At 43.1% G+C, this 15625-nt stretch overlaps 1 protein-coding gene across 5 annotated transcripts in view; it reads right to left on the bottom strand.

Annotated features, from left to right (window-relative positions):
- Positions 1-185: 185 nt before the first annotated feature.
- Positions 186-15625, bottom strand: part of ush2a (Usher syndrome 2A (autosomal recessive, mild)) — a 222984-nt gene continuing 207544 nt past the window's right edge. For 2 of the 5 annotated variants that reach the window (XM_056413166.1, XM_056413162.1), the window contains 16 exons: positions 14953-15234; positions 14663-14832; positions 13509-13839; positions 9031-9237; positions 8760-8852; positions 8184-8329; positions 7939-8057; positions 7475-7573; positions 7216-7392; positions 7008-7091; positions 6569-6710; positions 6274-6361; positions 5419-5484; positions 5287-5355; positions 4226-4426; positions 186-3971 (listed from right to left, as the gene is read on the bottom strand). In XM_056413166.1, the coding sequence (XP_056269141.1) occupies positions 3879-3971; positions 4226-4426; positions 5287-5355; positions 5419-5484; positions 6274-6361; positions 6569-6710; positions 7008-7091; positions 7216-7392; positions 7475-7573; positions 7939-8057; positions 8184-8329; positions 8760-8852; positions 9031-9237; positions 13509-13839; positions 14663-14832; positions 14953-15234 (2367 nt within the window). In that variant the 3' untranslated portion in view covers positions 186-3878. Of the gene's footprint in view, positions 3972-4225; positions 4427-5286; positions 5356-5418; positions 5485-6273; positions 6362-6568; positions 6711-7007; positions 7092-7215; positions 7393-7474; positions 7574-7938; positions 8058-8183; positions 8330-8759; positions 8853-9030; positions 9238-13508; positions 13840-14662; positions 14833-14952; positions 15235-15625 lie in introns of those variants that run through there. The other 3 variants (XM_056413164.1, XM_056413165.1, XM_056413167.1) reach the window with 3 other exon arrangements.

The following is a 15625-nucleotide window of genomic DNA, read 5'->3' on the forward strand; positions in this document are numbered from 1 at the left end:
CAAAACACGATAAAATGATCCTGTCATGAAACTTTACATTGACATTTAATACTATAGTACATATAATATAACATTATGGTACCAGATAGATGTTTGAGGAGTGATTCTTTGATATCTTTATTAAAGAATCGTGCTCCCGACGTGATGAGTCAAATCAATTTCAAGTGAAGAAAACAAGTAAGGAATATGTTGTTAAACATTTTTTTATAGTTCCTCAGAAAAAACACGACATCGATCAATGAATCATTTATAAATAATACCCTTTTTTTTTACAACCATAAATAATACTGTCAGTGTAAAAAAAGAAAAAAACCATTTGTATAATACAGTGGGCTTCAACTTTCTACACACACACACACGAACAGCACACAGACATGTTATAAACACTGTTTCTATGTTTCTATGATGTGGATCTGAAACACGAAAAGCCAAATTTATGGAATCCTAATCTAAACGTTTCATTCCAAAACAGGACGAAGCTGAGATCTGTTTTCATCTTGAACTGTTTTCATTCTTGAGTAAAAACGAGACGACACAGACATAATATATAATATAATAATTAGTGCTGTGAAAAATAACGCGTTAACTCAGTTAATTAAATTACAGGATTAATTAGTGATTAACCCGATTAAAAATTGTAATCGTTTCACAGCCCTAATAATAATATGTAAGTCTCCGCTGACAGCTGAACTGTGAAATCAAACGAAGACGTTGAGCTTCACACGTTCAACACACAACTCGTTTCCTCATTTAAATTCTCGGTGAAGGACCTCAACTGATCTCAGATCGGGCTTCAGGTGACATCATCACAACGACCAGACGGCACATCAGTGATTCACAGACACATCTAAACACAACAATAACAATCAAGCTGGCATGTTTCTGTCATAAAACTAACACCATGTGTCTTATTCTACTGCTGGTGATGATGATGAAGATGAAGATGCATTAAAAGCTCACCAGGTCACTGAGACCTTTGATATTAATTGATTTCTAGAACGGTTTGATTCCACATAGTGAGAAGCAAAATCTGTGTCGCTAATATTTCTAAATGTTTTAAAACGACTAAACAGTTGGCAAGCAGAGGGCGACTCACGAGGCGGTCAGATCTGATCCGGCTCTTCATCGGAGGAGGAGTTGACCTCAGCTGTGTCCGTGTCCGACCTGGACTCACGGAGGTCGGATTCCTCCTCCGGGTCAGACTCTTCACACGTGCAGCAGCACACGATGTGAATAGAGTTCACGCTGCAGTCAAACATCGTTACCCCGCTCCCCGTTGGAGCTGAACATCAGTAATACGTATCAACGCGCGCATGGTGACATCATCAAAACCACTATTGGCCATCAATGCTAAACACATACCTGCAAACTCATGAGGGGGGAAAAAGGTGACAACGAGGTGGAGGTCCTCTGCTCTGACTAAGTCAGTGCCCACAAACCCTTCTAATAAGAATATTATATATATATATATATAAATATATTAATAGAATAGTTACAACACCTTGAAAGATGATGGTGAACCCGGTAAGATGGCCACCACACCTTGAAATATTCAGTAATATTTATTTTGCATGGGCCCAGGTGTGAAGAGGAGCGAGGCCCATTCAGAGAAATCTCTACGGCCGACTTGAGCGACAATCACAGGTTAACAAGTCCCACGTTACACTATTTTACAAATCAAGTAACTTCCTGAATTGTGTGCACTTGAACACTTTTTTCATTTCTTAATTATGTAAGAAATTAATTCCTTTTGTTCCTCTTTTATCCAATAATATATAATGTATAATAAACCTTCCCACCCACCCTGTGTGTGATATCCCATCAGAGGCCCCCACCCCGGGAAGTGGCTGAATGGAGAAGGGGTGGGGGGGTTTCTGTGAGATTCACACACTGAATTCCTGCTGGAAATCACTTCTATATACAGACTCTGGTTCGGTGCTCCGTGACGTCACTAGCGACGTCACAGAACCAGAGTAGACATGTCATGTGACAACGTTTCCATGGTGACGGACAAGGTCACGGAGATCAAGGCACTGACAAGAAGTGACTTCCACCAGGAAACCCGTTTAAACTTTATATGCATGTACATGTTGTACTTATGTGTGTGCATACTACTGTTTGTATCTCTCACGGGACACAACTTGTAACTATCTAATCTTTCATGGAACAATGTAATTCTCAGGCCAGCAGACCATTGTTGCGAGCTAAACGGCGCGAGTCTTAATTAACTGTCTTCACTTTAACTTCTACAGTTAATAACTGTCAAAATATAAAAGCGAGCGAACATAACATTAATATATATATGGTGTTTATGTATGTTTCTCACCAGTAAACACCAAGAGACTCGCATCAACAGCTGCGTCACTGTCTGTGTTACGCTGGTCTAACTTGTTTGTTTAAGACAAGAATTGCGGCACCAGTCATGGCAAAACCCGCTACTGCCCCTACTGGCGAACACAAGTATAACAATATTTAAAAATCATTCAAATTAGGAAAAATGGAAAAGCAGCACATCTTCAAATTTAAGAAGCTGGAACCATAAAATGTTTTTTTAATTATTTCAAGTGAAATTATTATCAACAATCTTTTCTTCTCTTAAAGCAACTAATTGATTAATCTAATAATATTTTTAGCTGAACATTGGTAGTTTTACAACAAAATGTATAAAGTAGAAATATTATTAATGATATAATGATCGTAATAAAATATGCGTTGTCATTATATATCATATGGTTAAAGTCATTCATAAACCAACTTCCCTTTCTTTGGCCTGAACAACAAGGACTCGTGAGCTCTGCTGAGCCATGACTCTGTTCCTGAGTCTGTTCTGCCTCTACCTGGCTGTCACTAACATTATAACTTCTATACAATACCTGCCATAAATATCATGATACCAGAATTCGATACAATACCATAAAAATAATATGATACCATAAATACGATACTGGTATATTTATCTATAATAGAAATAAATAAAACATCTGTATGGTTCACTTTTTACCAACTTTTTCAACACTTAACAAATGGCAGTATTATTAGTATTAATACAGCCAGATATGAATGAAACTACATGGTCCCATCATAGCATTGATTATACACTATGAGGCCTTTAGTCAGTATCTGACCAGATGATACAGTTCATCAGGATGAGCAGCTGGAGAGTTACAGAACTTTACAGACTGTCTGCCTTGGAGACAAAGAACTGAAACATTTCACTTCTGGAATCATCTTTTTCTTCTTTTTAAAGCTGAAGACTTTAAGTCTCAAAAGCTCCGCCACGTGACGCCACTCGCTGTGAGCGCTGTGCAGCGCATTGCGTGCAGACAGCTTGACACGGAGCAGCGCGTGCGCTCTGATCGCGCTCTTTTAATGTAGTATTGATAAAAAATATGCTAAATCACATCGTGTTTAACGTACGGGTTCTTTGTTAGCATCGATACACCGTGCAGCGTGACAGCAGCAGATGTAGCGGGCTGACATTCAAGCTAACCTAAACGCTGTCGACATCTGAACGCTGATTGGCCGAGACGCGACACGTCCCATCAAAGAAGTTTTATTTCGAAGAGCACCATATCGCATTTTCTCCGTGTCTCACTGCAATCTCATAAACGCCGGCCGGCCAGTTGACCCCCCCCCCCACACCCCAAAACAAAAGCTCTTTGGATCTACACGATTCACTTGGATGACCTATTTTGATTTCAAAACGGTGAATTTCACCGAAAGGTGACAAGTTTGCAGGTATGTAAACATGACTTTTAATGTATTTTCAACACTTTAGAGCATTGGAAGTTGTCTAAATAACTTTCCACACCAGGAATGTCGACGGTCTTTTGAAACTAGTCGGCTGCGTGGCTGACGCCCGAGGAGGCGTGGCGGTCTTAGAGATGGGTGTCGGTGAACACGGTTTGCTCGTGGTTCTTTACGGACCCCAAGGCCTTGATGGCGTCCACGAACTCGTCTTCCTCCCCGTACTGAAAGAGAACGATGGCGTTACGATCTCATGAGTGCTTTAGAAAGCCCAAAACATTAAAGGTACAGTACGTGTGGTCTCTTGGTGTCTTTTCACAGTCTTTGACGCGACTGCCAGCTTCCCACACGTGACTTCTCAGAACCTCAATTAATTATTCCTCTGCGTGTCAGTGCACCTGGTTTTCCTGGTATAGCTGTAACTATTAAACATTTCAAGAGATGACATCATTTCACATAAATATATCTCCGGCCTCACCAGTCCAGAGTCATGTCCCATTGGGTTGTCCCAGCTTCCTTCCTCCTTCATTAGTGACTTCCTGTCAATCAGCTGGCTGACGCTGCGGTGCAGTGCATGCTGGGAGTGGGCGTGGCTGAGGTCCGTCTGCCTCGGGACCCGGAGGACCGTCATGGGGCTGAACCGCGAGCTGCTGCCCACGATCTTTGTGTCCGTCAGACCCTGAAAAATAGATTTGTTTTGAAATGTCAAGATTTAAAAGAACGTTACAAATCATATACTTCATATTACTGCAACACATTTTATCATGCAGGCTGTAGTTTTAAATTAGATGAAGAGAAAACAACCCACTCTCATGTTCATTGTGATAGATTTCACCTGACTCTGCAAAAATGATTTTCATATTTTACTAAAATCATTGGAAACCAACAGCTATTGTGGTAAATTTTACACAATCTTATCTTTGCTGCGTGGGATAAAAATGCAAACGCATTGTTCCTTTAACTGCACTTCTGCCGAAGTAGTCAGAAACAAAACAAGTTCAAAGTTTCATCCAATAAAAATATTGTTTTAAAAGCTCAAATGCAGCATATCTGTGTTCTGGGTATTATTGTTATATATCAACTAAATCAAGAAGGCAGTGAGGTCAAGATATTCCTGATTATGTTGCCTACCAACTAGAAAATATCTATTAAAAAAATGTTTCACACTCTATATATTATATTTAATTTATAGTGTGAATTAAAACGTGTATGATCTGTCATTGTAATACCATCACCAATCAACAGGGGGCAGTACCCAGCCAGGAGAGGCCCATGACCACCTCAACACAGCAGACCACATCAAACTCATTGTGAGCCATGAAAAAGTCCGAGATTATGATAAAGTACGACTCAATGTAAACTAGTATGAACTCTGGCTTCATGTTTGTAGCTGTGAACTTTGCATTAATCAGATTATATGATTTGTTGCGGATATAAAACCAACAGATCTTGACTTTATGATCATTCATCTCATGACACACACGTGAAGCATGCGTGCACAAACACAACAGGCATGCGTCGAAAGGCACAGCGCCGTACCTCGGTGGACACAGTGAAGCTTTTAAGCAAAACGCTGCTGACCTCAACACAGCCGGCTACAGTGTCAAACTGCAGGGGGACAACAAGGTCAACCTTTAGGGCTCGGACACCAGAGATAGAAAACGGTCTTACTGTGGGGCGGTCGGGCAGCAGCACCGAGCTGGAGAGATGCTTAGAGCACAACTCAGGGCGGGGCCGCTGAGAGAGAGAGAGAGAGCGAGAGCGAGAGAGAGAGAGAGAGAGAGAAGACATATATAAAAGAGAATGTAAAAGAGCAAATATTATTTTGAAAAATATGTGTGGGAACGAGGAGTAAGACTGGAATGAAAGGGGGTCAAAGTAAAATGTTAGAAAGTAAATGAATAAATCGATTAATCCCCAGTGGATAGAGGTGGATCATTCAGTTTGAGGAGCTGTGTTATTGGTAATAATTGATCCATGGATTATAGGGATGATGTCTCGACTTGGAACAAATTTAAATATATTAGATTCAATGTTCTCATTTCTAGAATGTTTTTTTTCCATCGGCATGATGAAAACAGCTGTTTAGACCTATTTCAGTTTAATTTATTTAAAAACATCAAACTAATTAAAACGTTGGTTCCAGTCCCACTGGTATCACAGAACCAGTCACTCACTGGTATCACAGAACCTCATTTCTACTCAAAGAACAGCTTCCCAGAAACAGTGGTAGTTGCAGCGCCCTCTGGTGGAGCAAACAGTAAAACACAGATGCTTTTGCAAAAAAACGTTTTTAAATGTGTACAATCTGCATAAAATGGTTTTGATAAAGTTACCCAGTGAGTTTAAGAAATTAAACAAAATGCTTCTAAAACAGCCTTATTCCCACCTCTTTTCATCTCCACTAACCTATTGTATAACATTATTATATATAACTTAACTTCTCCTGTTTGACCTCTTGGTAAACCTCTCTGTCTCTGACTTCCACCCCTCTGGTCCTTTCTCTTCCTCCCTCGCTCCTCTCACCATGTACGCCTCTCCGCCGGCCTTCCTTGTCTTCTGCAGCGTGACCAGCGGGGGGCGCTCTCTGGCTGATGGATTCTTCCTCAGGGCTCTAAAAGGGGAGACAAAAATAAAAACATCATCCACACCCTTTTTAGTTCTTGTTCTTCTTTGGATTCATCGGTTCCCACACAGCGTGTGTTGCTCTTTGTAAAGACACATTTATGCTCAGTTTTATGTCCTCGTGCACCGGAGGGCAAGAAATGATATTCTATCGGATTTATGTGCATCTTTGACGCGCTGCGTATCAGTGGGATACCTCTGTAGCACGAGGCCCAGCAGCAGGGCCAGCAGGAACAGACCCAGCAGCGCCAGCAGCAAGATGAACCACAGCTCAGAGTAAACCGGCGGGGCCGACAGGCCGACGCCCTCTTCGCCGACGTCTTCGGGCGCCGGAGGACCTGCAGGGGGAGACGAACACGTGACGAGTTGTACCACACGATTCATTCCATGTACCGTTTGTGTGTGGAGTTTTCAATGAGCTTATGTATTTTACTGTGATGTTGTGTGTTTTGACAACGTTTTCAACAAAAACCATGACGCCAATAAAGTTTCACCGATTTGAAATGAGGAGGAGGATGTGAGAGACACACAGATTCCTGTTGAATATTCAGATTTAGGTCTGATTTTACAAGAGGAATGATTCCAGAATTGTGAGTGAGTGAGTGAGTGTGTGTGTGTGTGTGTGTGTGTGTTACCTAGGCCTGTTGCAGGGCTATATCTGATGGTGGGAGAACTGGCGCTGCCACCGTTTGTGGTGCAAGTCACTTGAAATGAAAGAGCTAGGGGAAGAGCGAGAGAGAGAGAGAGAACAAGTGTGCATCAACCTCTGTTACCACCTGGTATAGATTTGTAAGTGAATATGTACGTGTGTGTGTGTGTGTGTATATATGTGTGTGATCTCACTTTTCTGTGAGGTGCGTGGGATATGGAGATAGCTGTAGAAGCCCGTGTAGACCCTCAGCTGGCTCTCTGTCACACTGAACTCCTTCAGGTACCCGTTGAGGGAGAAGGACGCGGTCCAGTCCAGCCAGATCACTGTCAGGTTGCTGTCCACCGGGAAAGGAGACACGTACTGTGGGGCTGGGGGGAGGGAGGGAGGGAGGGAGGGAGGGTCTTCAGGCGGCGTCTCTGGGAGAGTTGGGGAGTTGGACCTGTGTGTTACCTTCACTGAGCGTCGTCACAGCGGTCCAGTTGGAGGCCGTGCTGCCCATGTTGTTGAAGCAGGCAGCTCTCAGCTGATAGGTGGAGTACGGCTGGAGACCTGCACACATTGGTTCAGTTGTTTATTTACACCAAATACACAACACAGAGACAACAACACGATGAAAGTACATATTGCAGTCCTTCTAATCCTTCTTTGATAAAGTCTATTTCCCTTCAGCCCAATCTTTCTTACTGACATCCATCATCTGCCTCTGAGTCTTTATTGACCTCCACGTGTCGTATGATCAAAGGGTCACTCACTAATGAATTTAATTACTTTAACACATAAAAAAATAGATATTATTGTGGTTATTGTTCCTCTTTCTTCTTCCAGTTTTGTAACTGATGCAAATACAACTGTTACTGCAACTTAGTCATATGTATTTAATAAAACATCTTGATTTGACATAACCACGGAGTGACCTGTCACATTGTAGCTCCTCCTCCTGCCAAAGAAACTGATTTCTATTGGCCCTTCAACGCAAGGGAGGGCCACAGGCTGGGGAGGCTGCGGGCAAGGTGACCTGAGATGTAGTTCGCAGCTGGAAACAGAGACAAAGAAAGAAAGCGAGTGACATGACGGTCTGTGTATCTGCTCGTGCCTTCCGTCTCACTTTAATGAAATATAAGTGCACACTGTTTTTTCAGTATTTTGAAAATACACCGACCTCTCAATCACTCCGTTGGGCGCCAGAGGCTCGTCCCACTCCAGCTGAACGGAGCGGGAGGTCAGGGTGACGGGGCGAGGCGGCGGCTGCTGGGCCGGGGCGGCGGCCAAGGTGTGGAGCTCGCTCAGCGGGCCCTGGCTGCAGCACTGTGGGCCAAACAAGAGCGGTCAAGAAGGTGTCGTGTTTCCGAGTGAACGAGCGTCGTCTCAGAGTTCATGGAAAGAGCATAAAAACAATATGTAAACGTTTAGATCGGGGAGTTGTTCTGTACGTACCTCGGTTGGAGGATTCGACAGTAAAAATATCACAACAATCACGAAACAACTAATGCAACGTTGTGACTGCAACAATCTCACAATACAATGTCCAGATTACTGATCGAAGTCACACTGGTGACCATCTTTTCTTTATCAGGACTATTTCAAAGCTAAATGGATTATCATCTCATCAGTTTACTGAATCCCTGTATCTGTCAAACCGGACTCATGTACTCGTACACGTCACCGTTACCTGGTAACAGGTGCTTGTACATGTCACCGTTACCTGGTAACAGGTGCTTGTACATGTCACCGTTACCTGGTAACAGGTGCAGGCCTCGACTCCGACCCAGTACCGAGTGTAGGCGCGTAGGTCGTGGAGCGTCTGCTGGCGGGATGTCCCCTCCGAGAGCTACAAGAAGAGGAAAGAAAAAGGGTGAGACATGTTCATATTTGTGGGTCGTCATATAATTGAGAAGCAAATCTTGAGTCAGGGGAAGAAATAACAAAATAGGAGGAAGAGAGCAGGGAAAGAAAAGGGCTGGAGAGAAATGAAGCTCAAGGTATCGATCGGGGGGCGTTAGATTCACCAGGGTGTGGTTGCCGTGGTGCACTGAGAACACTCGGTACAGGCTGACCACCCCGTTGGGCCGCGCTGGAGGACGGATGGTCACCAGTGCCGAGGTCGCCGACACACGCAGGAAAACCGGCGCGCCGACACCCTCGGGTGGGGCGGGTCCCGTTCGCCCCTCGGCCCACGGACCGGCGGAGCGGCCGGCCGAGTTCACCGCCCAGAGCTGTCGGACAAAAACCACGCGCGAGTTAATAACGATGAGAGAGACACCTGAGACAAAGGGACAGGCGGGCAACTTGTTTCTCCAGGAGGATGTCAGGCGCCTTTTATTAACTCTTACAGATGAACGCTCCTCTGAATCACCTGGGAGCCACCAGACCACCAGGATGGAAGTCAATCCACTGGAGCATCCATCACAACTACCATCGGCCCCGAGAGCAAAACCTTTTCAACATGCACCCCAACGCGGACATATCTGCATGACAATTACTTTTCACCTTCATCAAGGAGTTTCACACACACACCCACACACACACACACACACACACACAGTAATCTTATTTGTGTGCTTGTGTTGGGTATAATTAGAGGGTGTACACAGCACAGGGTCAGGCAGGGTGGAGATTTGCATGTGTAAGTCATCTGTAGCCTGTCAGAAGTCGTGCAGAAGGCAGATGGATGGGTCTGAGCTTTACTGGTGAGGGTGTCTGTGTGTGTGTGTGTGTGTTGTTTGTCGCTGTGATGACGACTTTTGTGCGTGTATGCTTGTGCATGCAAGTGTGTTAAGAGTTGAATTAACCTCAATAATAGTCAATTAGGCCGTGATCAATCAGGCTGATTGATCTAAGTGACAGCACAGATGGACTGAGATGGGAGAGGGGAAGGAAGACTGGAAGATGGAGAGACTGGGAATGAGGAGGAGGGGGGGGAGGGCAGGAGGAAGAGTGGACAACGCACAAAAAGAGGGAGCAGGACAGATTTTGAGCTCAGCTCCAAACCGCTCCGGTATCGTTGGAGGTGAGATTGTGTTTCTCCCAGTAGGAGTTGCATCGTTGTGTGCATGCAAATGCATCCAGATATGAAAGCGGCAACTTTAACAATCACTTAAAACTAGAACGGGCACTCGGTAGAGCGCATACCTTCGCATATCACAAGATTGGGCATTGACTTATGAACATTTTTGACCGTGCTATGGTAAAAAGAAGATTTTGACCTATCCATGACCTTGACCTTTGACCCGATTGATCTCAAAATCTAATCAAATGGTCCCCGGATAATAACCAATCATCCCACCAAATTTCATGCGATTCGGTTTAAAACTTTTTTTGTTATGCGAATAACACGCATCCAAATAAATAAATAAATAAATAAATAACATTTAACATTTTTCTGCGGCACCTTGTTGGTGTTTGAACCTGAAATCTGAATGAAGTGACCCACTGGTGTGTTCACGGTGCATTCAGACTGACGGCAAACGCAAGGGTCCGCGTTGGTGTCGGTTGTGTTGGCTCGAGGGTGTTTGTAGGAAGAATACCAAGTCCTGTTTCAAGGCGACGACCCACTGCCTTCATTCTTCTCTGAGGCAGGTTTTTTAAAACTCCAGAGTTATTACGGCTGAAATAATAAAAAAATTAATTCTCCTTCAACTGTAATAGCAAAGTTATTCCAATCTTACAAACACATGTTGAAGGGGTTCTCCCTGTTATTAATAATACATTTATATCACGTGCCAACGCAGTGTGCCGTAAGAGTTGAGGCCAAAACTGATCCAGGATCAACTTGACGTTCTGAAAAAGACAAAGGTGCCTTCTCAGAGTGCAGGAGAGCTCAAGAGCTTCAGGGAAAGGTAATAATCAAATGTAGTTATGCAGAAAAATGAGACTTCAACTTAACCTCAGCTGAGAGAATGTTTGGATATATGTTACAACATTTTCATAACGCTAATGAAGTGATAGAATGACACATTAAAAAGAAAGTCCTGAAGAAAAAGAAAAACAAACTCTTTTTCTGTCAAAATCACAGATGTACTATACTTTGTTTTTACCTTCTGAGTAAAACTTGCCATTAGCTAAATCTGACAGTTACATCATAAAGATGTCCATTCATTGTTCCTGCCCATACACACGTTAAGTAATGTAAATATTATTAGCATGATATACATTTAACCTGCTGGAAATTCACTTTGGTCACTGCCTTGTGTATATATTGTGTTTCTGTATATTTTGTATTTTACTATTAGTAATTAGTATTGTTATTGTGTTTTATTTGTTATCTTGTATTAATGCTCTAATGTGCTGATCACTGCTGTGATCCCGTAACTTCCCCACTGTAGGACTAATAAAGGAAAATCTAATATAATCTAAATACATAGAGTACATCTGGCTTCTAAATAAGTTTTTATTTTGTCTGAATTTGTCTGTATGTTAGCATGTGATGTAATTATACCAACGTTGTCTTGTTTGTACCTTTAATTGTAACAAACAAATAACCAGAAGGAAAAAGCTGAAAGAAAAAAGTTTTAAATCACACGCGTATATAGTTTAAACTCCGGCACTTGCAGCTCGACTTGTTGCTGAGCAGCGTTTCATTGGAATGAGCTCCTGCCATCACATTAGCACTGCAGCGGTGACATGTTTCTACCCGGCAACGGCCATGTTCTTCCCCTAGCAGCAGCGCCGTTAACGCCTCAACGTGACGCAAACGCTTTTGGGCTTGATTAAAAAGTTTGTGCCACATAGACAGAATGGAGAGAAAAAAAAGTTCAGAAGTAAAGTCAGTGCAGATCACCTCGCCCTTGATCCAGAGCTAAGAGGTAGAACTCATCTCTCCATCCTTATATCATCTACAGACTTTTTACGGCTTTCTCTCGTCTCTTGTCCTCTCTCCTCCTATTGGGCCGCGGTTTGGCTTATTAGACACAAAATAAAAACACACCCCGTTAGCTGCCATGGCAGCAAATGTGCCGCCATGGCAACAAACGACTTCAGGAAGCCACCGGCGAGTATTTGAGCGTTTTTATTGGTCGTTCGGACTGCGGACTCAATCCGAGCGCTCCGATTGGCCGACGGAGCGACTTGGCGGGTGCATCTACTTGGGGTGAAGGGGCTAAGTTGTGTGAAAGTGGGCAGTAATTAAAACCAAGCATAAAGCTGTCAATAGGAGCTTATGACCCAGTGTAATTAGCCTAATATGATTTCTCTCTCTGCACTGTGGTGTGCTAAACCGAGCTGACTTATCGTCCTTGTGTACGCCTCGAACACAGAGAGAAGGGACCACAGCCAGTTAACAGCTAGATAAAAATAAAGCCAGGCAGAGAGATATAAAGACAGACAGGTGGGTGGATAAAAGGATTGATAGAAGATTGGTAAAAGACAAGCAGAGAGAGAAAATACAGATTACTGTGAAGAGATTGTTAAGATTGAGAGAAATGACGTATCCAACATGTAGACAGTATCTTTGCTCCTCTGTCTGAGACACATCTCTTTACATGCACACACAAACAAACACACAGCGTACCGATGTGTGCACGGACATCACACACATCCCACCACCTTGCCCACGTACCGCACCGACACATCCTCAGGGGACGTGTAGCGGTCACTATTAAAAGGTCTTTCCAATACAAGCTCTGTTACCAAGGGGGCTAACAGTTAATTCGATTGGCTGGCTGGTAATCAGGAAGTGGGGTGCTCTGAGGGCCCGGTGATTAATGGCTCTGTTGCCCGCCCGTCATCTCCCAAAGCTCCTCCCTCCCCTCCCTTACCTCCCTCCCGCCCACCTCCTGTCATAAATTAGGACCTCGTAAATAAAGACGGCACCACAATCAGGCAAACTCAATCAATTACACAGGTTCTCTGGCCTCGGCTCGCACGTCTGACAGGCAGGAATGCTAATGTTATTGTTGCTTCCAAAGGGCTAGCCTGTCAATTAGCCTGCTGCACAACAGCATGAATATGGACCCCGTCATTTAACACCTGTCGGATTACCTGGCTGTGTGTGTAGATGTCTGTGTGTGTGCATGGACTGCATCAGCGGAGGTGTGTGTGTGTGTGTGCGTGACTGAACTTTTGGAAAACATTGTGAAGTAGGCCACACCTTTTGGTGATGACATCAGATCGAGACTGTTTCACCGATCACAATAACACATTTTAACTTCACTGCAGAGAACACGATGTTTTCCTAAATCTGTATATGCAGAATCCATTTGGAGAAGTTGCCCTTCAGGTTTGGGATTCAACCCTATTTTATTGATGAAATACATCTATTCTATTTGTTTTTCAAGATAGATAATGTTAAAAACCTCAAGGTTGCATCATAAAACCCAGGTCAAGTTTGTGTTTTTCGTGACTATTGAAGGATTGTTTTCCATTTCCTCACAGATCTGAATAAATCTTAGTTTGGTCAGTTGAACTTTAAAAGGACTAACCTGTTGACATCAAAAGAAAACAACATACACACACACAAACACATTTAAATGCACACAGCATTGTATACCTGGTACTGGTAGACAGTATACGGCTTGAGTGCTTCATCTTTGCAAGTAGTAGAGATGTTCTTGTAAACAAGCGTTGCTGCATGACGCCTGTGGACATCGGTGGGATGGTCCAGTCTGCGGTACACCTCGTAATGAAGGACTCTACCATTTGGCTCAGCTGGAGGGGTCCAGGTGAGCAGAAAGGTCGTCTGCAGGCCGGTGTGCGCGTCAGGGTGAAGGTCCAACAGTGGCGCTGTTTGTCCAGCAGGGGGCGCTTCCAGAGTGAGTCCAGATGCCCAGTCACTGGAGGAGCAGCCCAGCGCAGTGCATGCCTCCACTCTCACTTCATACCTACAGTACACACACGTATTATCACACTTTTCAATGCAATAATAAGTGAGGTGTATTGTGTAAGATACCATTGTGGGGAAGATTACATTTTTTGCTTTCCATCTATTCCCTTTTTGTCCTGACTCATTTATAGAAGTTCACTCAAAGTTCAATCATTTAAAAATGTGTTAAATTTAGCACTGGAACTAACAATTATTTTCATTGTCAATTAATCTGTTGATTATTTTCTTGACGAATCGATAGTTGTTCGGTCTATAAATCTAATCTATAAATAATAAATATAAATTGGGAAAAATGTCGATCAGTGATCCCTAAAGCCGAAGTTTCTCAAAACTAAAAATTATTCAATTTACTTTCAAAGAGGGGTTAAAAAACCAGAAACCAATAATAAAAGCTGTAATCATAGAATTATTTTATTTTGAAAAAGAAATACTCAAATTAATTTATTCATGCCTAAATTGTTGAAAATGTATTTAATATTTCACCAGCTGTTTTGAAACATGCATTGATTGATTAAAAAAAAAGAAAATGAGGGTTATTGATTGAGTAAAATGAGAACGAGGTGAACCTAGCTCTGGTATTAACAACATCCGTGCATGGAGTGTTTTTCTGTGACCAAGAGATGGCACTCTGTTCCCTTAATATGTGGTAATCCTCTCCATATGTCCTTCATCACAGTATTCATTACACATGGGAATAGAAACCGGTTTTGCTCAGTTTTTGAATGAAAAAAAAACTACATATTTATGCAAGTACCATACAATTCATCCATAAACTGCTGCATAAAAAGAGTTAACTGTGGTGGAGATTTGCTTTGACTGACCTGTGGTACGGAGCCAGGCCATGCAGAGTGGTGTGTCGGTCAGAGAAGTCACCGTCCTCTGGAGTGAACACAGAGCTGGTGATCTGGAGCTGGACTGGATCTCTTTCATACACAGTGTAACTCACAATGTCTCCATTAGGACGGGCTGGAGGACTCCAGTCTACTCTCAACTGGAAACACAAACAGCATGAACACTTTCAAACAACCATTTAGAGACAGTAGGGAGATGAAGCTTTGTGATGTCACGATTCAGCCGTTATGTAATAGGACTGAATAGATGGAGGACTCACCCGGTTTGGTCCATCAGGCGTCAGTGAGGGAGGACCGACCCCAGAAGGAGCTGACGCGTGAGTCTTGGCTGTGGCCGCCGTGCTGCTCACGGCCCCTTTGCTGTTGTTGGCCCTGATAACGTAGCTGTATTCTACACTCGGCAACAGGGTGAAGTCGTGGTAATGGGCCTCGGTGCCGACGTAGATGACTGCACCGTCTCTGCGGAGTTCGTACCCTGTGATGATGCCGTTAGGGTGCTCCGGCGGTCTCCAGCTCACCTCCACCGACTCTGGGCCTGTTACCTTTAAGGGAAAGGTCAAAGGTCACATCAAGCAGAGCTACAAGTAACATTACACATTTGAAAACGCAACAAATCTCACCCGAGAAATAATCATAATGAAAATTACAATAATAATAATGAAAGAGTTATAATAAAATACAGTTCTAATTAAAATGGTTACCTTCGCATTGAAAATGCGGAAGGTTATGTTTTGATCGCCGTGTATTTATTTATTTGTATACATGTTATTCGCATAACAAAAAAAGTTTTAAACCGAATCGCATGAAATTTGGTGAGATGATTGGTTATTATCCGGGGACCATTTGATTAGATTTTGGGATCAATCGGGTCAAAGGTCAAGGTCATGGATAGGTCAAAATCATTTTTTTTACTATAGCACGGTCAATTTATAT

This window comes from Pseudoliparis swirei, chromosome 4 (genome assembly GCF_029220125.1).
Source record: "Pseudoliparis swirei isolate HS2019 ecotype Mariana Trench chromosome 4, NWPU_hadal_v1, whole genome shotgun sequence".
NCBI classification, from domain to species: Eukaryota; Metazoa; Chordata; class Actinopteri; order Perciformes; family Liparidae; genus Pseudoliparis; species Pseudoliparis swirei.